This window comes from Giraffa tippelskirchi, chromosome 11 (assembly GCF_054371585.1).
Source record: "Giraffa tippelskirchi isolate mGirTip1 chromosome 11, T2T-mGirTip1v1.2.pri, whole genome shotgun sequence".
Classification (NCBI taxonomy): domain Eukaryota; kingdom Metazoa; phylum Chordata; class Mammalia; order Artiodactyla; family Giraffidae; genus Giraffa; species Giraffa tippelskirchi.
The window spans coordinates 150,231,125-150,256,656 of NC_137285.1; the positions used below are offsets into that span (position 1 = coordinate 150,231,125).

At 44.0% G+C, this 25,532-nt stretch overlaps 1 protein-coding gene across 3 annotated transcripts in view; it reads left to right on the forward strand.

Annotated features, from left to right (window-relative positions):
• LOC145527144 (uncharacterized) overlaps nucleotides 1-25,532 on the forward strand; it is a 40,552-nt gene continuing 15,020 nt past the window's right edge. Inside the window, exons 1-5 of one of the 3 annotated variants that reach the window (XR_014069533.1) lie at nucleotides 1-262; nucleotides 1,095-1,162; nucleotides 4,737-4,834; nucleotides 9,883-9,939; nucleotides 10,752-12,400. Coding sequence is in view for 1 of the 3 variants with exons in the window: in XM_081544652.1 (XP_081400778.1) it covers nucleotides 180-262; nucleotides 1,095-1,162; nucleotides 9,883-9,939 (208 nt within the window). In the remaining 2 variants the exon portion in view is untranslated. Of the gene's footprint in view, nucleotides 263-1,094; nucleotides 1,163-4,736; nucleotides 4,835-8,708; nucleotides 8,974-9,882; nucleotides 9,940-10,751; nucleotides 12,401-25,532 lie in introns of those variants that run through there. The other 2 variants (XR_014069532.1, XM_081544652.1) reach the window with 2 other exon arrangements.

The following is a 25,532-nucleotide window of genomic DNA, read 5'->3' on the forward strand; positions in this document are numbered from 1 at the left end:
AGCGAAGGGGTGAGCACGCGACCCGTGCCCTCCGCGCGTGCCCAGGTCCGTGAGGCTGCCCGCCCGCCCCCCAGCCTCGGCCTGGAGCCCGGGGCCCGCTGGAGTCCGCGGGGGTCCCCTCGCGCAGCGCCCCCCGCAGCCGGGCGGGGCCGCAACCGCAGAGCTGGGCCGGGAGGGGGATGGGGACGCTGCGCCCCCCAGGTACCCGGCGGCGAGGCCCGGCGGGCACAGCCTGCAGCGTCGCGCCGCTGTGGGCCTGCGCGTGAGTTTCGGAAACCTTGGTTGGTGGGTGGCTGGTGCTGGAAATAAACTTAAACGGCTGGGGGTGGGGGTCGGGGGTGGGGGGAGCGGGGGGTCGGGGGTGGGGAGGGTGGGGGGAGCGGGGGGTCGGGGGTGGGGAGGGTGGGGGGAGCGGGGGGTCGGGGGTGGGGGGAACGGGGGGCCGGGGTGGGGGGAGCGGGGGGTCGAGGTGAGGGGGGAGCGGGGGTCGGGGGTGGGGGGAGCGGGGTGTCGGGGGTGGGGAGGGTGGGGGGAGCGGGGGGTCGGGGGTGGGGAGGGTGGGGGGAGCGGGGGGTCGGGGGTGGGGAGGGTGGGGGGAGCGGGGGGTCGGGGGTGGGGGGAACGGGGGGCCGGGGTGGGGGGAGCGGGGGGTCGAGGTGAGGGGGGAGCGGGGGTCGGGGGTGGGGGGAGCGGGGTGTCGGGGTGAGGGGAGCGGGCGGTCGGGGGTGGGGAGGGTGGGGGGAGCGGGGGGTCGGGGTGGGGGGAGCGGGGGGTCGGGGGTGGGGGGAGCGGGGGGTCGGGGGTGGGGAGGGGTGGGGGGAGCGGGGGGTCGGGGTGAGGGGAGCGGGGGTCGGGGGTGGGGAGGGTGGGGGGAGCGGGGGGTCGGGGTGAGGGGAGCGGGGGGGTCGGGGGTGGGGGGAGCGGGGGGTCGGGGTGGAGGGAGTGGGGGGGTCAGGGGTGAGGGGAGTGAGGGTCAGGGGTGGGGCGTGCCAGGATGTTCCCAATGACCCCGCAGCCAGAGTGCTTCCCAAACCATCTACAGTTGGGAAGAACCCAAGTATTCATTTGGCTGCTTTTTGTTTATTCCTTTCAAGATCCCCTCTTCAAAGCGTGTTTTCAGTAACTCAACCGTTTTACACACACAGCATCCTCAAAGATACAGGCAAGTTGGCTAATTTACAGAATAGAGAGTCTAGTGACTTGGGGATCCCAGGGTCATGGGGCAAGGAGTGGCAATAGTGACTCTTGTTTTGCACCTTTCCACCACACTCCCATGTTTTTTGTGGTTTTAGGAGATAGGTGTTCCATTTTGCAATCAAAAATACATGAACAGAAACTCATATTCATGATGATAAGAGTGGTTGGTTTCCAAACACAGCGAGTTAAGAGTTTCTCTGACTGTGTGCTCTCTTTCTTAGCTGAGTTCATAAGCATTGTTTGGGAGGATTTTTTTTGTTTTTTTTAATTGGAGGATAATTGCTTTACAATGTTGTGTTTGTTTCTGCTGAAAACAGAATCAGCTATAAATGTGTGTGTATATACACATATATATCCCCTCCCTGTGAGCCTCCCCCCACCCCACCCGCACCCACCCCTGTAGATGGTCACAGAGCACCAGGCTGGGCTTCCTATGTTATATAGCAGCTTCCCACTCTCCATATAAATGGGCCACAGAGAATTGAAAAGTGGTTCTTCTGGGAATTACTTATTGCAAATCAGCTGACCTGCCCATAGAAGTTCAGTTTGACACTAGATATAAAAACCAAAGTTTGTTTTCTCTGCCCGAGGCTCTCAGTACATGCCATATGTCCCAGTCAGCCTGTTCTTTTTTTCTTGAATTCACTTGCTCCAGAGAATGGCTGTATTTGTCTTTGTGGTAACCTCCCGGGACGCCCAAACTTAATTCAATAAATGCCAGAAAAACTACACTGTACGGTGACCTTCCCAAACATAGGTTACATGACTGTGTAAACAAATCTACCTACTTACATAGATACATAATGTGGTAACAGATTAACAGAATTTTATTTGTCAGACTGATTTACCAAGCAATTATCAAATTCCAGCAATTTACAAATACGTTACTAGAGCCAGACAGTGCAACTGTGTGAAGCTTCATGGCAGCGAAGATGTTTATAAGAAGCTGCTTAAACATGTGAGTGTAATAACACTCGGTAGTGAAAATGTCCATGGTCAGGAACGGACAGGGTGCCATGTAGGGAGAAGAGAGTGGAGGTCAAACCATACCCTGCTCTACCGAGCCACACAGCAGAAAGAGCCCCCGGGCCTGAGGGAACCAGGAGCCACTGATTTTAAGTGAGTGATTTCCACAGTTGAGCCCCAGTTTAGAAATGTCACTGTGGTCACAGGCCAGAGACTGGATTTAAGGCTTTAGGTTTCTCCCCTGTGGTCATTAGGTTATTGTTTTGTATTTTCCTGTTCTTCAGTGAGTTGTAATTGGGGGGTGTATCCAGTTTGGACCATCGGACAATTGGGGGTCATGGAGCGGCGCTGTTGCAATGAAGCACGTTGTTGGAGTCGTAGGGCAGACGCAGGCAGGGGGACCTCAGTCTCCCGGCCTCAAGGAGTCATAAACATGGCAGCAGCCACGTGGTATTGGAGGCATGGTCTACAGACAACTTTTTGTCAGTTGAATTACTGTGGGAGCACACTAGGATTGCTGCTGTGGTGACCTGGGAGTAAACTCATGATGGCAGATACTAAATTCAGGGGAATAATTTAAAATAGTCACATGAAATCAATACACTTGTTTCTAACAAAATAGAGAACAGATATCAAAAAAAGTGTCCAAAACTATAACAGGTGAGTGGGCTCGCATACTCCAGGAACCAGACAAAGGTTGAAGGGAAACAGGAAACAACAGCCAACTATGAATTCATTTGATTTTCAAGTTCGTGCCAGTTCCTATTATTTGCCTCTCAAACCGACTCTGTGGGATCAGAAAACTAATTCTCGGAAATATTTGAGTAGGATTTGGGTCAATTAGTAATGGACATAAGGGCTTCCCGAGTGGCTCAGTGGTAAAGAATCCGCCCGCCAATACAGGAGATGCGAGTTCAATCCCTGGGTTGAGACAATCTCTTTGAATAGGGGATCCCGCTACTACTCAAATGGCAACCCACTCCAGTGTTCTTACCTGGAAAACTTTATGGACAGAAGAGCCTGGCAGGCTACAGTCCATGGGATCGCAAAACTGAGCCACTGAGCACACACTAGTAATTGATATAAGCAAGATTTGAGCTCAAACGTGTACCAGTTGTTCCACAATAATATATTCCATTTTCTCTGTTTCATATGTCTTTGGTACATCCATTTGATAATTTATCCTTGAGAATTGATGGGTGATGTAAATTGGAAGAGAAATTAATGTAAGTAAAGATTTTGAAATCAAGAACTTAGATATCAGAGTTGGCTATTGACAAAAGATTGAGAAAAAAATCTAAACCAGGGAGAGAATGAAGATCCATCAGATTTTGGATAACCAAAAAGTGAATTCTCAAAGTCATAGGATAACAGTCATAGAAAAGACAAAGCACAGATAAAAAATTACTTTGATTGCAAGTGAGAGAAAACACTCGTTAGCTTAAGCAAAAAAGAGGAAACTGTATTTTAAGGATATGTATATGTCACCCAGCACCCAGCACCCAGGAGCAAAAAGGCCTCTCAAGTTTCAGGAAAGGGTTGGATTAGGAAGCTGAAAGTCATCAGTTTTCTTGTTCTTTGTCCTCATTGCTGATTCTCCTGGACACCCTTTCAGCCCATACAGTAGAACATGTCAGTGCTCTTTAAGAGTTTATATATTCTTATCAAGAGACAATCCCAGATTAAATTTTATGTTTAGAACCAACTATCTTTGTTCTAAGTATACAATTCCTGGGAAAGAGGCACTGATGGGTCCAACTGGAGGCAGATTCCGCCGCCCCCTCCAATCAGGTGGGGTCAGGGGATCGTTCCTCCAGATGTGGAGCATGAACCTGCGGTGAGTGGACCACATACCCCCAAAGGTGCCCATCAAAGGTCAGTCATTCGTAGCTGCCGCCTCTTTTGAATATCTTTTCTTTTTTATTGGTTGCTAAGTTGTGAAAGCTATCTTTCCGAAAGCTGAAAAAAAAAAAAAAGAATAAATTCTGCTGCCTCCCCTGTAGTCAGAGTGAAGGCATTTGATTTAGGTTCTTCCAATCACATTCTCATGCCCTGGAATCCAATTTGGAAGAGAAAAACAAAAGCTGCTCTACACTGGGCATCCGTTCTGCTTGCACAGATGATGGCCCAGGGAGCAGGGAAGATTTGACCTCTGCAGCAGAGTCCTGCAGAGGTATTTAACAAGGATATTAGTCTCCTCAGTCTAGGTTGGTGCTTTGGCTCTGGGCCCTGTTCTGCTAGTTTTATCCTCCCAATGATCCTTCGAGCTCACTGGTACCTAATACCCTATCTTGCTTAAGCCAGTCAGATTAAATTCGGTTTTCTGCATCTAAGAATCCTAAGGACTCTTAAAGTGTCTTTAAGGTTGGTGAAAAGTGGATAAAATCTAACAGGACAATCAAAACTTTTTACCATTGTCCAAGAGAGCATGTTAATAAGTTGATTTTTAGTTGTTATTTCAGGGAATTATTTAATTGTGAAAAATTAAAGAAAGCAAGAATAAATTTCTCAGTGACTTTAAAGTGGCTTCTACGAGAAAATCATTATTTTTTTGGTTTTACATTTTCTTCTAGAAATAGATTTCATTCATTCTCTCTAATGCCTATGTGATGTTTTGGATAAGATGCCACCACACCACCTTGTGTTGAAAAAAGAAACCAGAATGTTGGGGGTAAGGACTAAATGCTACTTGAGTGGATAAATGATGGTGATGTTGCAAGTTCCAACTATTTTAAAAAAGAGACAGTGACTACTCTGTCTCAACTACCCAAGGGAAGAGGATTGATGGAATGAGTTGCAGCAATCATACCTCTGTGAATTTCTCTTGTCTGTCTATCTATATATGTTTATAAAGAGTTTGAAGTAAATCTGAGACTGTAGGTCCTAGAGGAAATGATGAGGTCAGGGGTTATAGTCAAGAGGTAAGCTGGATCACAGGGCTTTGAGGACACTGATCGCCTCACAGCTCTGTGTTCTTGACATACTCCTTGTACATTTATTTTGGGGAAGATGAATTTCTAGGCCACTTTCTACTCCTTTGTCCCAACAGAACCTAGCATGCTGTGTCTTTCTTCATCACACCCCCTAATTACTGGAGCCTTGAGTCCTCAGATATGTGGAAGACACCACCCTTATGGCAGAAAGTGAAGAAGAACTAAAGAGCCTCTTGATGAAGGTGAAGGAGGAGAGTGAAAAAGTTGGCTTCAAGCTCAACGTTCAGAAAACTAAGATCATGGCATCTGGTCCCATCACTCCATAGGAAATAGATGGGGAAACAGTGGAAACAGTGTCAGACTTTACTTTTTTGGGCTCCAGAATCACTGCTGATGGTGACTGCAGCCATGAAATTAAAAGACACTTACTCCTTGGAAGGAAGGTTATGGCCAACCTAGATAGCATATTTAAAAGCAGAGACATTACTTTGCCAACAGAAGCCCGTCTAGTCAAGGCTATGGTTTTTCCAGTGGTCATGTATGGATGTGAGAGTTGGATGGTGAAGAAAGCTGAGCGCCGCAGAATTGATGCTTTTGAACTGTGGTGTTGGAGAAGACTCTTGAGAGTCCCTTGGACTGCAAGGAGATCCAATCAATCCATCCTAAAAGAGATCAATCCTGGGTGTTCATTGGAAGGTCTGATGTTGAAGCTGAAACTCCAATACTTGGCTACCTCATGCGAAGGGTTGACTCATTGGAAAAGACCCTAATGCTGGGTAGGATTGGGGGCGGGAGGAGAAGGGGACGACAGAGGATGAGATGGTTGGATGGCATCACCGACTGGATGAACATGGGTTTGGGTAGACTCCGGGAGTTGGTGATGGACAGAGAGGCCTGGCGTGCTGCAATTCATGGGGTCACAAAGAGTCGGACACGACTGAGCGACTGAACTGAACTGAACTGAGTCAGATCAGAAACCAGGGCTGTAAGATGATACATCACACCTCAGGAAAGTGTCTAAGATCACTGGGGCTGGAATCTTAAGATTCAGCAGGTCTGGTTTTGAGTGGGTCCCCCCACCTCATAGGGCTGAAAGTCAGAACTGCTGCTAGAAGGAAAGCATTGTCCCATTAACCGGCTGAAGGGCATGGAGATGGTAGAAATGTATCAGAGAAAAGAACTGGAACCGCGAATAGCGCTTGCAACATCCAACAGGCAAGAGGAGGAGGCAGAGGGCCTACAGAGGCTCAAGTCTTCTCTCAGAGCCTGAGGGCCCGCAGCCAGCATCCTTCTGACCTGGTCTGTGAATAAGTCCCTGACATCTTCATTTACCTGTACATACACTGACAACTCTCCTGCTTAATCCCGAGATGAGCTGCAGACAGATTCCAAGGGCTCTGACGGCTGCCGCCTTCCTCCAGCCCCTTGGATTCTGCATTACTGGCAGATTGTCTTACAGCAGAGTAAAATATTCTATCTTCTTGACCTTCCCCTAAATTTCTCAATAATATCTGCTTATCTCAAAACAAATACTGTCAGCTCATTGGCTTGGCGAGTATCTACCAAATACCTAATGTGGGCCAGCCTCTGGTCTAAGTGCCTCGGTTGTTGTACAACCTTGATCCCTGTCTTAGGTCAAAAGGATTGGGGGGGTGGGGATAAAATGTAGGGGAAGGTGAGGAGGATTGAGGTGAGTGTGGGTTGCAGTTTTTTACAGCACATTCAAGCTTCGTTGGAAAGAGACATTTGAGCAAACACCTGGAGGAGTGGACCCGGTGAGCCCCAGGGATATCCGGGGGCAGAGCGTGCAAGGGCAGCAGGGCCTGGAATGGCAGCCTCCCTGTAGGGCTCGCTGGACACCAGGGAGGCCACTGTGGCCAGGGCAGACCGAGCTGAGAGAGCGCCGGTAGAGAGGAGGCCAGCTCCGTATGAGAGGATGGGCTGAGAGCGGGCCGGTAGAGAGGCCAGCTCTGTAGGAGAGGAGGTACTGGGCTGGCCAAAAAGTTCCTTCATGTTTCTGCTGCTGCTAAGTCACTTCAGTCGTCTCCGACTCTGTGCAACCCCATAGATGGCAGCCCACCAGGCTCCCCTGTCCCTGGGATTCTCCAGGCAAGAACACTGGAGTGGGTTGCCATTTTCTTCTCCAGTGCATGAAAGGGAAAAGTGAAAGTGAAGTCGCTCAGTCGTGTCTGACTCTTCGCGACCCCGTGGACTGCAGCCTACCAGGCTCCTCCGTCCATGGGATTTCCCAGGCAAGAGTACCAGAGTGGGGTGCCATTTAAGTTAAAATAAAAGACACATTTTTCACTTTCACCAAGAACTTGGTTGAGCAACGTCTTCACTGTCTTCTTCCGCTACCTTCTGCCATTTTTAAAGCAACTTCATGATTCCATCTTCCCAAAACTTTTTTATCTTTTTGAGAAAAGAATTGTTCCAGGTGCCTTTTGCAGTCTTCCAGAGAACTGCGTTTTTTCCCATGAAGAGGATTTTGTAAAGACCAAAATAAATAGGCATTCGAAGGTGCAGCACCTGGTGAATACAGCAGGTGAAACAGAACTTCGCAGTCAAGTTGTAACAGTTTCTGCTCATCAAAGAAATGTGCTGTTGCAGTGTCCTGACGAGAGAGTAAGCATCTTCTGTTGACTAATTGTGGACACTCTTCATCCAGTGCTGCTTTCAGCCAGTCTAATTAGATCCTTTGCAGCGGCAATTTCCTCTCCCAGAGGGCTCACTCGCTAAGTCTTAATGCTTATCATGCAGATCTCAGCTTAAACGTCACCTTCTCTGAGAGACCTTTTTGAAAAACCTCTTAAAATTCACCTGCATGGTACCCTCTATCATATCACACCTTTCTGTTTTCTTCACACTTTAATATGACATGAAAACCTGAATATGTAGAGGCCCCGTGTATCTGAGGAAGGCTCCTGCGCTGTGGACACTCTTTTTTTTTTTAATATCATACGTGCAGTTTTTACCAATGAAAAAGACATCAGTTCTTTATTGAAGGATAATTGCTTTACAGAATTTTGCTGTTTTCTGTCAAACCTCAACATGAATCAGCCACAGGTATACATATATCCCCTCCCTTTTGAACCTCCCTCCCATTTCCCTCCCCATCCCACCCCTCTAGGTTGATACAGAGCCCCTGTTTGAGTTTCCTGAGCCAGACAGCAAATTCCCGGTGGCTATCTACTTTGATGCACCAAAAACAAGTCTCTTTAACTAATTTCAGAAAATAATAAAATATTCAGGATAGGTTCCTTTGCAAGTCAATGTGTGATTCTTACTTTTCAAAAACTGAACTGCAGATTAGATGTTTTTAAACACTATTTTCTGTTCATAAATTGTTTTCAGTAGCATATTGAATATTCATTGAAAAGACTCACTAAATTATAACTCTGTATTTTCTAGTGATAAAGCTGGTAGATTCAATACGAAGTTATTAAATGAAACTAATACAATTTTATTTACTCTCCATGCCACAGAGTCATGTTAAAAATATCCCATTATTCCATCCAAAACACCAGTGTAACATAAATCCAGTAATGGTTTTCTCCATCTCTATAAAAGAAAACCTTGGGATTTGTTATTAATACTAGATAATTTTTCCAGGGGCAGTTATAGAACTACAATAGGAATTTTGGTATTTCATGCAAATTCCTCTCAAACTTCTGTTACCCTTTGAAGAAACTTCAAAGAAGAAAAGAAATTAGTTCAAATTGCTCAAGAGAGAGAACTTCAAAAAAGTATTAAAAGTTGGATTACTCTTTCGGGGAACCCAGAAAGATAATTGTGATACAAAGAAGAAAGCCCTAACTTATTTCAGTGAGTAAGACATATGTAGCTTTCTGATGTATAATAAAGAACTTGACTCCCTGGTTTCTGGAGGTAGCCTCTAAATTCCTTGGAATTCCCCAAGTGATCAGAATATCTTTGTTATTCATGGTGGGCCTCTCATATGATACCTGAGTTTTGGGGGACTGGCCATGCCAGAAAGACAAACCTTGTGTATATAATGAAACCCCATCATGCAACTCTGAACAGGTGAGTTTCCTGGTTGGTGATACACATTGATGTGCCACAAGGGTGTTGCATACTGAGGACACGGAAGTGTTGCGCATAGGACCACCCCAGAGGTCATGGGATGCGCCTCTTCATTTGGCCGGTCTGGATTTGTATCCTCTGTGATAAAACTATCATCATAAGCATACTACTTTCCTGAGTTCTATGAATGAAATCATCAAATCTGAGATGGATAGTGGGAACTTACATATTTGTTGAGGGCTCCCCTGGTGGCTCAGTGGTAAAGAGCTTGCCAATGCAGGAGACTCAGGTTCGATCCCTGGTCTGGGAAGATCCCTTGAGAAGGAAATAGTAACTCACTCCAGTATTCTTGCCTGGAGAATCCCATGGACAGAGGAGCCTGGCAGACTATAGTCCATGGGATCACAAAGAGTTGGACATGACTTAGCAAGTGAACAAGATATTTGTAGCCACTTGGTTAGAAGTACAGTTTCTCTGGAATTCCCTGAGCTTATACCTGGTGTTTGAAATGAGGACAGCCTCACTAGGTGAAAATAAAAACCTAACTTATAAACTATTTTCATATGTAATAAATTTGTTACGGATTCTAAATTTAGCAATTAATGAAGTTGATATGTTATATTTTACGGACTTTTCATTAAACTTATTAATTTTTCAAAAAAAGGGTTGTTATTGAAGTTGTGAGAAGAATTCCTTGGGTGATAATGAAAACATACTTCTATGTGCCTCTTTTCATCCCCAGTTTATCATATCAGGAGCTTTAGCAATAGAAACAGAGAAGAAGCGGTCCCCAAATTTGGTGAGTCAAAATAATTGAAGAAATTTTTTTAAATTTAATTTGTCAAAAGTAAGAGTATCATAAAGAGGAGATACCATTGCATCTTAAATAGTAGATATCTATCAAAAATACTCAGAGAAGGAAATGGCAACCCACTCCAGTACTCTTGCCGGGAAACTCCCATGGACGGAGGAGCCTGGTAGGCTGCAGTCCATGGGGTCGCTAAGGGTCGGACATGACTGAGCGACTTCACTTTCACTTTTCACTTTCATGCATTGGAGAAGGAAATGGCAACCCACTCCAGTGTTCTTGCCTGGAGAATCTCAGGGACAGGGGAGCCTGGTGGGCTACCGTCTATGGGGTCGCACAGAGTCGGACATGACTGAAGTGACTTAGCAGCAGCAGCAGCATCCAAAATACTAAAATGCAAAATATTGTTTTATAATATTTACAATTATTTTTAATAGATTTTTAATAGATGTAATCCAACAGAATTATTTGCTAATTTCACAAAATATTAAAATATTGTAGAATGCATGAAACAAACCAGAAAATCAGATGTGAAATTTTAAATAAGGTATGTCATCCTTTCAAGTCAATGTGTCGGCTACAGTAGAAAACATGTTTGCATGGGTGTATTGAGGCAGTGGGGGGAAACATATTATGTGAATAGCATCATAATAGCAAATCAAGTTAAGATTTATTGAATAGTTTCTATGTGCTAGATGCCTCAGTACGAGTTTTTGCACATTATCTCACACACACACACACAATGCTATCAGAGTGAGTAATATTATGTACCCATTTTATTTGTTTTTTAAATTGAGATATAGTTGATTTCCTCTTCACGGATCACAGCCTTGTCACGGCAAAGGGGCTTGTGTACTCAATGAAGCTATGAACCATGCCATGTAGGGCCATCCAAGACAGACAGATCATAGTGGAGAGTTCTGACAAAACGTGGTCCACCAGAGGAGGGAATGGTGAACCACTCCAGTGTTCTTGCTGTGAGAGCCCCATGAACAGTATGAAAAGGCAAAAAGATGCGACACCAGAATATGAACCCCCATATCAGGCGGTGTTAATTATGCTATTGAGGAAGAGCAGAGGGCAGTTACTAATGCCACCAGAAAGGATGAAGCAGCTGCGACAAAGCAGAGATACACTCAGTTGTGGATATGTGTGGTGGTGAGAGGAAAGTCCAGTGCTGTAAACAATATTGCATAGCAACCTGGAATGTTAGGTCCACGAATCAAAATAAATTGGATGGGGTCAAGCAGATGGCAAGAGTGAACATCTACATCTTAGGAATCATTGGAACTAAAATGGACCGGAAAGAGCGAATTTAATTCAGATGACCATTATATCTACCACCGTGGGCAAGATTCCCCTGGAAGAAATGGAGTAGCCCTCATAGTCAACAAGAGTCTGAAATGTGCTACTTGGGTGCAGCCTCAGAAACAACAGAATGATCTCAGTTCCTTTCCAAGGCAAACCATTCAGTATCACAGTAATCCAAGTCTATGCCCAACTACTAATGCTGAAGAAGCTGAAGTTGACTGGTTCTATGAAGACCTACAAGACATTCTAAAGCTGGCACCAAAAAAGGGTGTCCTTTTCATTGTAGAGGACTGGAATGCGAAAGTAGGAAGTCAAGAGATAACTGGAAAAACAGGCAAGTGTGGCCTTGGAGTACAAAATGAAGGAGGGCAAAGGCTAACAGAGTTTCGCCAAGAGAACACAGTGGTCATAGCAAACACCCTCTTTCAACAAAACAGGAGATGACTCTACACATGGACATCACCAGATGCTCAGTAGTGAAACCAGATTGATATGTTCTTTGCTGCCAAAGATGGAGAAGCTCTATATTGTCAGCAAAAACAAGGCTTGGAGCTGACTGTGGCTCTCAGATCCTGAACTCCTTATTGCCAAATTCAGGCTTAAACTGAAGAAAGTAGGGGAAAACTCTAGGCCATTCAGATATGACCTTGTAGCTCAGACAGTAAAGAATCTGCCTGCAATGCAGGAGACCCTGGTTCAATCCCCGGGTTGGGAAGATCCCTGGAGAAGGGAATGGCAACCCACCCCAGTTTTCTTGCCTGGAGAAGTCCATGGATAGAGAGCCTGGTGGGCTAAGGTCCACGGAGTCGCAAAGAGTCAGACATGGCTGAGTGACCACCACTACTACTGTGAATATGCAGTGGTGGTGACAAGTAGGGTTAGGGTTGGGTCTGACAGACGGAGTGCCTGAGATCGATGGACCAAGGGTCATAACACTGCACAAGAGGCAACGTTGAAAACCATCCCAAAGAAAAAGAAATACAAGAAGGCAGAGTCATTGTCTGAGGAGGCTTTACAAATAGCTGAGGAAAGAAGAGTGAAAGGCAAGGGAGAAAAGTAAAGATATTCCCCAACTGAATGCAGAGTTCCAGAGATTCGCAGAGAGCCAAGAAGGCCTTCGTACATGAACAATGCAAAGAAATAGAGGAAAACAATAGAATGGGAAATATTAGAGATCTCTTCAAGAAAATTGGAGATATCAACATTTCATGCAAGGATGGGCATGATAAAGGACAGAAATGGTATAGACCAAACAGAAGCAGAAGAGATTAAGAAGAAGTGGCAAGAATACACAGAACTATACAAAAAAGATCTTAATGAACCAGATAATCATGATGGTGTGGTCACTAACCTAGAGCCAGACATCCTGAAATGTGAAGTCAAGTGGGCCTTAGTAAGCATCACTACAAACAAAGCTAGTGGAGGTGATGGAATTCCAGCTGAGCTAGTTCAAATCCTAAAACATGTTACTGTTAAAGTGCTGCACTCAATTTGTCAACAAGTTTAGAAAACTTAGCAGTGGCCCATGACTGGAGAAAGTCAGTTTTCATTCCAATCCCAAAGAAGGGGAATGCCAAAGAATGGTCAAACTACCATACAGTTGAACTCATTTCATATGCTAGCAAGATTATGCTCAAAATCCTTCAAGCTAGCCTTCAGCAGTCTGTGAATCCAGAACTTCCAGATGCTCAAGCTGGTTTTAGAAAAGGCAGAGGAATCAGAGATCAAATTGCCCACATTCATTGGATCATAGAGAAAGCAAGGGAATTCCAGAAAGACATCTTCTGCTTCATTGACTACACTAAAGCCTCTGACTGTGTGGATCACAACAAACTGTGGAAAACCCTTAAAGAGGTGGGAGTACCAGACCACCTGACCTGCCTCCTGAGAAACCTGTATGCAGGTCAAGAAGCAACAGTTAGAACTGGACATGGAACAACAGACTGGTTCCAAATCGGGAAAGGAGTACGTCAAGGCTGTATATTGTCACCCTGGTTATTTAACTTATGTGCAGAGGACATCCTGAGAAACGCCGGAGTAGGTGAAGCACAAGCTGGAATCAAGATTGCCGGGAGAAATATCAAGAACTGGACACGACTGAGCCACTGAACTGAACTGTGGGCTTTTTAGTCTTTAGGCAACCCTTCTGTTGATGGGTACGACTGTGTCCTGACTCAGTTTGCTGTTTGGCTTTAGGCATCTCAGCACTGGAGCCTACAGGCTATTCTTGGCACTAATATGGCAACCACCACCAGCAGCAATGGCACAGTTGGATGTTCCCTGGTATGTATGACACCAGTATCTGTGTCATCAGCATGCAGCGCCCCCTGCCTCTCCAAGAGACTCTGCAAGACCAGAGATGGGTCTGGCCTAGGCTCCTAGCAAATTCCTGCTTTTGCCATGGATCCTGGTGCATGTGAGATTCTGTGTGCCCTTCAGAGTGAAGTCTTTATTTTCCCCAGTCCCCTGAAGCTGTCACAATTAAGCCCTGCCAGTCTTCAAATCTAATCAAACCAATCACTTGGATCACAGCCTTGTCTGACTCAATGAAATTATGAGCCAAGCCATGTAGGACCACCCAAGACAGAAGGGTGATCATGGAGAGTTCTGAAAAAATGTGGTCCACTGGAGAAGGGAATGGCAACCACTTCAGTATTTTTGCCTTGAGAACCCCATGAACAGTATGAAAAGGCAAAAAGATAGGACACTGAAAGACAAACTCCCCAGGTTGGTAGGCGCCCAATATGCTACTGGAGATCAGTGGAGAAACAGCTCCAGAAAGAATGGAGAGGCTGAGCCAAAGCAAAAACAAATTGGGAAAGGAGTACGTCAAGGCTGTATATTGTCACTGTGCTTATTTAACTTATATGCAGAGTACATCATGTGAACCACTGGGCTGGATGAAGCACAGGATGGACTCAAGATTGCCGTGAGAAATATCAATAACCTCAGATATGCAGATGACACCACCCTTATGCAGAAAGTGAAGAACTAAGGAGCCTCTTGATGAAAGTGCAAGAGGAGAGTGAAAAAGTTGACTTAAAGCTCAACATTCAGAAAACTAAGATCATGGCATCCGGTCCCATCACTTCATGGCAAATAGATGGGGAAACAGTGGAAACAGTGACAGACTTTATTTTCTTGGGCTCCAAAATCAATGCAGATGGTGACTGCAGCCATGAAATTAAAAGGCGCTTGCTCCTTGGAAGAAAAGCTATGACCAACCTAGACAGCATATTAAAAAGCAGAGACATTACTCTGCCAACAAAAGTCTGTCTAGTCAAAGCTATGGTTTTTCCAGTGGTCATGTATGGATGTAAGAGTTGGACCATAAAGAAGCTGAGCACCAAAGAATTGATGCTTTTGAATTGTGGTGTTGGAGAAGACTCTTGAGAGTCCCTTGGACTGCAAGGAGATCCAACCAGTCCATCCTAAAGGAAGTCAGTCCCGAATATTCATTGGAAGGACTGATGCTGAAGCTGCAGCTCCAATACTTTGGTCACCTGATGCAAAGAACTGACTCATTTGAAAAGACCCTGATGCTGGGAAAGATTGAAGGCGGGAGGAGAAGGGGATGACAGAGGATGAGATGGTGGGATGGCATCACCAACTCAAAGGAGATGAGTTTGAGTAAACTCTGGGAGTTGGTGATGGACAGGGAGGCCTGGCGTGCTGCAGTCCATGGGGTCACAAACAGTTGGACTCGACTGAGCGACTGAAGTGAACTGAACTACTCTCTGTGATCCAGCAGATGTCAGTTCCTCTGCCTTTTCTAAATCCAGCTTTTACATCTCAAAGTTCTCGGTTCATGTACTGTTGAAGACCAACTTGAAGGATTTTGAGCATTAGCTGGCTAGCATGTGAAATGAGTGCAATTGTACGGTAATTTGAACATTCTTTGGCATTGCCTTTCTTTGGGACTAGAATGAAAACTAACTTTTTCCAGTCCTGTGGCCAGTTTTGATGTTTTCAAATTTGCTGGCATATTGAGTGCTACACTTTAACAGCATCGTCTTATAGGATTTGAAATAGCTCAGCTGGAATTCCATCACCTCCACTAGCTTTGTTCATAGGAATGCTTCTTAAGGCCCACTTGACTTCACACTCCAGCATGTCTGCCTCTAGGTGAGTGACCACACCATCATCATTATTTGGCCATTAAGGCCTTTTTTTACAGTTCTTCTGTGATTCCTGCCACCTCTTCTTAACCTCCTCTGCTTCTGTTAGGTCCTTGCTGTTGTTGTCCTTTATTGTGCCCATCTTTGCAGGAAATGATCCCTTGGTATCTCCAGTTTTCTTAAAGAGATCTCTAGTCTTTTCCATTCTATACATATAATATATAATAAAATACCGAAATCTAGATTATCGAGATTCACATGAAGGATAGGCCTCAAATAAAGAGTATTACGTAAAATCCCCTTTATAGAAAATACCCTTACATAAAGGCCTCAAATAAAGGGCATTACATTAAATAACTAATATAATAGATATGATATATAATAAAATAATATCTAGGTCATTGAGGTTCAGATGAAGGATAGGGTGAAGACACAAAAACCTTAAAAAAGACACCTCTTCAAAATAGACATGGCCCTGAGGTTGGCAAGCTCATTGATTCACTAACGTAGTTATCTCTGCCTCCATAATACCTGTTACCATGCCTGGAAATTAACGTGCATCTAATGTGTTAATTGAATGAATGAATGTTCTTAATCAAAAATCCATCAGATAATATTCACATTAGCATATGAAATACTCCTGAGAGTTGGTAATCAGAAATTCTCCAGAAGCAATAAGTACTTAAGTTCTAAGTACCCTGAATATGCCATGAATTCACCTTATCTTAACATGTCACTAACCATTTGGTTTTAAACTAAATATATGGGAGCCAGAAGTTGAAATGGAAGGAAAATAAGTTTCTTGGTAATTGGTTAAATTTACATAAGACTCCCAATTTCTTAAAGTTATGAAAGTGTGCATATTAGTACACTGATGCTTCAGGATTTCAAAGACCTGATAGAATTAAGACAAAGAAATCATATTCTTTTCCAGCAAATTTTCAAGACAAATTAGTCAGGAGAAATATTCACAGTCCAGGATTTTTAATATCATAAACATTACTGGCATTTTTGTCATCTTGTTGCTGAGTCCCTTAGTCGTGTCCGACTCTTCGTGACTCCGTGGACTGCGGCCCGCCGGGCTCCCCGTGGACGGCGTTCTCCAGGCAGGAACGCCGGGGCGGGCTGCCGCTCCTTCTCCCATCATAGTGCTGCCCTTATGTTTTATGGAGAAGGCAATGGCAACCCACTCCAGTACTCTTGCCTGGAAAATCCCATGGACGGAGGAGCCTGGTGGGCTGCAGTCCATGGGGTCGCCAAGAGTCGGACACGACTGAGCGGCTTCAGTTTCACTATGTTTTATGACGCCATGTGCACTGCACGCCTTATGGAGCAGAGGCAAAGCCCTCAACACTCCACACGAGACCTGTCAGGTGTTCATATCTCTTTTTCAGTGTCCTGCTTATGCTTCATTGATGTGACAGTTTAGTATAATACACATGTGAAGCTTCTGCTTTTGTCTGTAATAGGAATAAATAAATAAGAACACTTTAAAATACTTCAATGAGCAACTAGCTTCTAGGTCTCAGAAAGTATCACTTACATATGCACAGACACAAAAAGGTATAAAACAAGTTCAGTTCAGTTCAGTTCAGTCGCTCAGTCGTGTCCGACTCTTTGCGACCCCATGAACCGCAGCACGCCAGGCCTCTCTGTCCATCACCAACTCCCGGAGTCCACCCAAACCCATGTCCATCGAGTCAGTGATTCCATCCAACCATCTCATCCTCTGTCGTCCCCTTCTCCTCCCGCCCCCAGTCCTACCCAGCATTAGGGTCTTTTCCAATGAGTCAACCCTTCACATGAGGTGGCCAAAGTATTGGAGTTTCAGCTTCAACATCAGACCTTCCAATGAACACCCAGGATTGATCTCTTTTAGGATGGATTGATTGGATCTCCTTGCAGTCCAAGGGACTCTCAAGAGTCTTCTCCAACACCACAGTTCAAAAGCATCAATTCTGCGGCGCTCAGCTTTCTTCACCGTCCAACTCTCACATCCATACATGACCACTGGAAAAACCATAGCCTTGACTAGATGGACTTTTGTTGGCAAAGTAATGTCTCTGCTTTTAAATATGCTATCTAGGTTGGCCATAACCTTCCTTCCAAGGAGTAAGCGTCTTTTAATTTCATGGCTGCAATCACCATCAGCAGTGATTTTGGAGCCCAAAAAAATAAAGTCTGACACTGTTTCTACTGTTTCCCCATCTATATAACAAAAATATAATATATAAAATATAAAAATATAAAAGGTATAAAACAAAGGCCTAAGGAATCCCAGTATATTCACAGGTCTGCCTGCCACACTTCTAGAAGCTCATTTTGTTATACAATGTGACAGAACTTTCTATCAGGAAAATTTAATGACAAGAATGTTTTGAAGAGTAATGGCTTCTCATGACGAAAGCTATTGATGTTAATGAGCTATAGTAAGAAGTGAAACATTGTTGGGTCAGGTCGAGCATGGAAAGACCTATAGGGTAAGCTTTCTCCCTTTAGTTCCCAAAAGCCATTTTTCACGACCGTTACTGGGACGAGCCATACCCTGTGTCCCCAGTCGCTAGCATCATCATGTGTGCATAACAGGTTCATCCCCAAATGCCAGAGGTCTGAAGTCCCATGAGTATGTTGTCCAGGGCTCGCGTATCAGACACAGCAAGTTCTAAGAGTAGGAATGTGTCCCCACAGCCTCTTCTGGATGGTATATCCGGAAATGACAGGGTCCCAGTTGCCTTCCTCCTGCGAGGCTTCTCTGTGAAAATCTGCCCACATTATCCCCAACAACCAGCTCTGTCAAAAACCAGTTCTGCAGACAAAATGAGCATCTTTGTTCAGGCTCTCAGTACCTATTCTTCTAAGTGAAAGTCGCTCAGTCATGTCTGACTGTTTGCGACCCCATGGGTATACAGTCCATGGAACTCTCCAGGCCAGAATACTGGAGTGGGCAGCCGTTCCCTTCTCCAGGGGATCTTCCCGACCCAGGAGTTGCACCCAGGTCTCCCCCATTGCAGGCGGATTCTTTACCAGCTGAGCCACAAGGAAAGCCCAGGAATACTGGAGTGGGTCAGCTATCCCTTCTCCAGGAGATCTTCCCGACCCAGGAATTGAACCACGGTCTCCTGCATTGCAGGCGGATTCTTTACCAGCTGAGCCACCAGGGAAGCCCAAAAGTGTTCAAGAAAGAGTCAGAAAAGATCTACCCAAGTAACTTTCTGAATCTTTCCAGACAAAGAAATGCAGCAACTTCTTGATAAAAACAGTTCTTTTTTCTCCATTGGCACTCAGCTACATATTTTTATACTAAATCTGTTTTCATGATAAATGTTGACTAAAGATACATGTATACATAATATATTATAAGATGTAATAAATTGTAAATGAATTATTTTTTAATATTGTATTTTATTCCACATAAGTTTGAAAGAGGTTAAATATCTATAAATTAATTATAACACAATTGAAATTAATTTAAAATGAGCAAGTATTAGGGAAATGTTTATTAGGTTCCATTGTAAAATATGCAGTATGGTTTTATATATTAGTTTGAAAGAAAATTGCTGATACAAGACCATTTATTATCTATAAAAAATATTAATTCAGGGTGGTTCAATCCTACATATTAAATTATTCCAACATATGCAGTTTGAAGTATGTTCCTTATGAAATCATTAGGAAAATAATAATGTAAATATGTAGGTTTAGGATCCTATGAATTTTCAAATTTGAGTCACAATTGCTATAAGCTCGCTGGTCGGCAAAGTGAAAATGAAACTCAGTCATTACTCCTAGCCCACCCTCTCTGTCCATGAAAATGGGCTTCCCAGGTGACTTAGCACTAAAGAATCCCCCTGCCAAGCAGGAGAAGCAGGTAATGAACCCTGGGTTGGGAAGACCCCCTGGGGAAAGGGAACCCACCCCAGGATTCTTGCCTGGGAAATCCATGGACAGAGGAGCCAGCGGACTATAGTCCACGGGGTCGCAAGGTGTTATATATCTGTGAGCAAGCTGCTCATCAGATCAAAGAAACGCCTCAAGACTGAGTCGCACCAGGGCCCTCTCCCCCGCGTGCACCTTGAGGTGGAATGGCACAGGGGGCTTCTCCCACCACGAAACAGTCGCCTTGGACCTTGAAGAAAGGCAGGTTGTCAAGCAAACACCAAGTTTCACTAACACAGCTTAAGAAAAACGTTTCCGTGAGTAAGAATACTAGTTTGCTGAGCCATTATCAGCTCAAGGTTTCAGGAAAGGTTAGTTTTAGGCAGAACTGATTTGAGGAGAGGTAGATTCCAAAGCAAATAGATAGTTTCATTAACATAGTTAAAGAAAAACATTTCCATGGGAAAAACGCATTAGTTTAGGGAGCCCTTAGCTTCTCACAGTCAAGCTCTATCCAAGTGCTGTCATGCAACATAGGGTTAGAGGAGCCTCCTCGAATCTAGTGCAAAGGAAAGAAGCATCTGCCACTCGTAGTTTATTCCTCCTGGTCTTCCTACCTGAGTGTTAACCCTTTTAAAACTTTTGCATAAACTGCCAAGAAATTGTGACCCAACAATGCTGCTGTACATCAAAAGGTAAAGCCTGGAGAGCTGGAGAATTGATGAGATTACATACTCCAAGTACTTCATAAATAAATCTTGGATCATTGATAAGAACTGGATGCGAGGCCATTCTCAGGTGTATGTTGTTCTGGAATAACTCAAACATGAAGATACTTGTAATGGCCTGAAAGTGGTAAAAATTAGAAACGATGGTAGTAAGTTTTATGTTTTTTAATGGAATGGGAAGAGCGATGTTTTCACATAGAGGAATGGCAAGCCTTGATTAACTCTGAAATATTTATAGTTATAACTGAGACTTTTTTAAGCCCACATTCCAGCATATAAAGGGGAGGATTACATCACTCAAGTCAGGCTTAAGGAAAGAATAACACTATTTAAAAAAATAGATTCAAGGATCGTAACTTCCTAGTCATCTCACTGGGAAAATTAGTGGTAAAATTAATCAAAAATAACTAAAGAGTGTTCATGCAGCAACACATAACGCTAGAAAAAAATAAAGTGGACACAGGAAATGTATGAAATTATTAGATAAGACAGTGAAATTGAGGGACATTTACCCAAATTAATCATTTTTTAAAAACAATTGATATCAAATATTCTTCGTGGTAATCATTAACATGACCAGATACCTGTGTAGACCACTCCTACTTTGTGACAATTAAATAATGTCTTTAGCATTTCGGAGAACACCTATCCTCTGCTCCATGTAAAGTAGCCTACATATCTTCCAAAAGCTATTCCAATTATTAGAATATCATTTCAAACCTAAGAGAGACCATACATAGACCATTTTATGCCACTGCTTATCGGATCTTCATTACCTGTCAGAAAATCGACTTCTGCTCATCCCAGTCCTGTCATATCCATAAGGGTCATCAGTTGTGACAGATACGTGCAGATAATCCAGTGTGTCCCAGTCGGCAGAGTGAGAAGAGGCCTAAGTAGTCTTCTTGGCTGCTGCTCCTGACAGGGCAGGGTGCAGAAACGCACATGGAAATAATCTGATAGTATTTACCATGGACCAGTTTTCCTGAAATCCACTTTAATCATTCAAAAGATGCAAAGGGTTCTATGAGCCAAAAATGTGTAGCAAACTTGAATAAATTATATTTCTATATACTAGGTTGGTACAAAAGTAATTGCGGTTTAACATTGTTTGAACTTTGCTGATTGATATTGGAATATATTCTTAAATATTATAAACATTATACAGATACTAAGTATCTAAATCATAAAGGTTTTATATAAATGAAAATAATGTTTAGAGCATGATGTTAAATGGAACGAATGGGATAATACACCGATGTTATGGAAACACAGAAATGAGACACAGAAATCTTGAACCTGGGATTCTGGGAGCCATCAGAACTAGGGTGGGAGACACCCCACAGCAAGGGTGGGCTGAGGAGAGAGAGGGGGCCTGGAAGCAAGCTCTGAGTCCCTCCACCCTTCAGGACTACTGACCTTGTCATTTTAACCCTTCAAGTCACATTTTTCTCTAACATGAGACTAATGCTTCCAATCACAAAAGGTGGCTGAGTGAACTCAGTGATAATGCATATAAAATGCATAGCATAAATGTCTAGCCATATAGTAAGTACTCAAAAAAAAAAAGTCTGTTGTTACAATTATTATCATGTAAACAGGTGAAAAGCATCATTATTTTATTAAGATGGTGGAATATTACAGGTAAACTTTTCTATTTTGTAAACATTTTACAATTTTGTATTACCTTGATGATGTGAAAAATTTTAGAAATGTAAAGGTCTGTGAAGAATATAGAATTATGTTTTGTATTTAGAAAATTGCAATGATTCTTTCTGTGTATTTGTGGATATTCTCCATCATGGAATTGATCACGGCAAGGAAAGTGGTCGAATGGGGGAAGGAAGCATTTTATCGTCACAGATCTGTAATACGTAAGCGTTTCATTGATCTGGTGAATTAGGAAGTACTGGCTTCTGTTATGAAACCCATCAAGGGGATTAAGGTTTCAGCAGGAACTGTTTGACTCATGTTGTCTCTGAATAGTGAATATGAGCTGCAGCTTTCCGGATTCCATATGTCTATAGAGCAATGAAGATAAACAGTTCTCTTCAGATAAAATTTTAGGATTGGGGTGTATGTGTCTGTATCTTCATGAGAAAATAGAGTAGGAGATGCATCCTTCTCTGCCTGGAGTCTGTTTTATTTGAAGTATAATCCTAAGGAGAGTGATCCACTGGGTGTGTGGCCTCTAATTACCAAGTACCGTTTAGATCCCTGAGAGGCGGGCGCCTCGGAGCCGAAGGAAGATGAGTGGGAAGAAGAAATAGGTAGTGACAGGTCCCTTTATCAAATGCGGCAGGTCCTGGGAAAACAGTGATACCAGATTATTCACTTGTCGGCTCCAAGTATCTCCTGGCGATCGGCCAACAGCAGCCTTGGCATTCAGACTCATTCACAACTCACTGAACGTGTGTCAGCCTTCAACAGGAGAGAAGGAACGGAAATAATGAACTCAAATTAGCTGAGGGTAGAGCAAGACCGCCTCAGGTCAGAGCTGTGGACTGGCGGCTGGAAAAGCTGTGAGCCCTGGCTAGTCAACATTCACAAAACTCGGCTCTACCGGTACAGTTGGGATTTGCATGATGCATTTTAAAATAACCCTAAATAAAGGAAGACCTCTCAGAAGGATATTTAGCATATGGCTGGACACCTATCAATAGTGAGGCTAAAGATTTAGGTAACATTTTAAAGGCATCAGCTACCAAGAGACCTGGACATGGAGCAACAGACTGGTTCCAAATCAGAAAAGGAGTCTGTCAAGGCTGTATATTTTCACGCTGCTTATTTAACTTCTATGCATTCAAAATGCCAGGCTGGATGAAGCACAAGCTGGAATCAAGATTGCCAGGAGAAATATCAATAACCTCAGATATGCAGATGACACCACCCTTATAGCAGAAAGCGAAGAACTAAAGAGATTCTTGATGAAAGTGAAAGAGGAGAGTGAAAAATTTGGCTTAAAACTCAACATTCAGAAAACTAAGATCAAGGCATCCGGTCCCATCACTTCATGGCAAATAGATGGGGAAACAGTGGAACAATGGGAACAGTGAGAGGCTTTATTTTTGGGGGCTCCAAAATCACTGCAGATGGTGACTGCACCCATGAAATTAAAAGACGCTTGCTCCTTGCAAGAAAAGCTAGAGAAAGCTAGAGAAACCTAGACAGCATATTAAAAAGCAGAGACATTACTCTTCCAACAAAGGTCCATCTAGTCAAGGCTATGGTTTTTCCAGTGGTCATGTATGGAGGTGAGAGTTGGACTATAGAGAAAGCTGAGCACCAAAGAATTGATGCTTTTGAACTCTGGTGCTGGAGAAGACTCTTAAAGAGTCCCTTGGACTGCAAGGGGATCCAACCAGTCCATCCTAAAGGAAATCAGTCCTGAATATATATTGGAAGGACTGATGCTGAAGCTGAAACGCCAATACTTTGGCCACCTGATGCGAAGAGCTGAGTCATTGGAAAAGACCCTGGTGCTGGGAAAGATTGAAGGCAGGAGGAGAAGGAGACAACAGAGGATAAGATGGTTGGGTGGCATCACTGATGCCATGAGTTTGATGGACATGAGTTTGAGCAAGCTCTGGGAGTTGGTGATGGACAGGGAAGCCTGGCGTGCTGCAGTCCATGGGGTCACAAAGAGTCAGACACGACTGAGTGATTGAACTGAACTGAACTGACCAAGAGACCAGGATCTCTAAGCTCTGTATTTTTCAGAATGAAATTCAGTCCACATGCTGAGATAAAGTATATCTGGGGCTGTATCAATAGATATAGCCTCAGAACAGGAAGGAAAAGAAGGAAATAGCTGAGTCCCTACCCAAGAAAACAAATGTTAACATCCGATCATTTCAGTTCCCTACATACACTTACCCAATGTATCAGGTTAATTTAGAACGGACCAATAATTTAACTTTGAAAACCTTCACAAGGAGGAGAAAAATCTAACCAGGGCGGGGAGCTTGGTGAGGCTGAGACGCAGGATTGGAGAGAAGGGCTGAGAGGCATGAACCCAGCAGCGGCCACTGGGCTGGGTCCCATGTCCCCAGACTGTGAGTGACGCTGGCTGAAGCTGGAATCGCGGGGCGTAGAGAAGAGGAAGACGGAAGTGAGCGATGTCTGAAGCTGGAATCGCGGGGCGTAGAGAAGAGGAAGACGGAAGTGAGCGATGTCTGAAGCTGGAATCGCGGGGCGTAGAGAAGAGGAAGACGGAAGTGAGCGATGTCTGAAGCTGGAATCGCGGGGCGTAGAGAAGAGGAAGACGGAAGTGAGCGATGTTTAGGAGACAGTAACACAAGAATCCTCTGACTGTTCGGACTTGAGAGTGGCTCTCAAGCTCCCTCACCCACGCAATCCAGCGGGGGATGGGAGGCGCCCCACTTTCTTTAAGTGAAAGTATTTTACCATCCAGCCCTGTGTAAGGTCACACTGCACCACATGTGGGCTTGAAGCATTTGCGTATTGTCTTATGATCGCCATTATGGTGACTGTTAGCACCTCTATCATGCCACGTAATTGTCATTTCTCTTTGTGATGGGCATAATTAAGATCTAGTCTCTTCGTAAGTTTGATGATTAGGATACAATACTGTTGTCTGTATTCAGTGCGCTGAGCCAAAGTTTGCAAGGTAATTTCAGTCCCTGGGTCCCTAAGTCTTGACCCTCTTGTGGAGAGCTGGTTTGTGGGAAGGAGAGAACCAATAGACCGTGGAATGTGAGGAGCAAGGGAGTCGCCAGGAAAATTCTGAATGCAAAGTGCGTTTTGTGTATCATTTACGCTTATAACAAAGGCCGCCGGACAAAGTACAATTTTGTGCTGACTACAATGAAGTGATCAATTACTTTCCATTTATTCTAAATTATTTTATTGCATAGTAACCATGAAGCGTAGCATTAAATCCTTAATAGTTTAAATTTGATCTGTTTGACCAGAAAAAATAAACATCCATGTATGTCTGGTATAGAGGTTTAGTGTTTATAAAGCATGGTCACTGGTTTCTAACCTAAAAGAAAAGGAAAACATCAAAAGCAAAATGTGTTGATTCCTGAGGGAAGAAACCTTCAACGATGGAGCAATTCCCATTCCCATCCACATTTCTTCCAGAATGACCACCAAAAATCCTGTAGTCCTACATAGACGGTCCTCTCTAATCAGTTTTTCAGGTGTGACCCTATCTGTTCAGAGACGAGATGACTCAGGAAGAGGCTTCAGAGTCTCTCAGAGTCCAAGCGAGGACTGCCGTTCTTATTGAAGAACAGAGATGGGTTAGCTTTACTCGACATGACTGAGACCTTCCTGTGGGCCCCTGTGTGCTGTGTCTCTGGGTCACCCACAGTACAAGGGATTTACCTGGGAAGAACTTGAGAAGTTACTTAGTAGGAAAATTCAACGACTTAGAATAAGACCATTTTTAAAAATGTATCAACGATCAATCCGCTAACACTTTGCTTATCAGGTCCTTGATACAAGAAGTTCCTTTTATTACAATATTAAAGAACAGAAGCATCAGGGCCTCGGTCCAGAGTGAGAAAGTTTCATGAGGAACGCA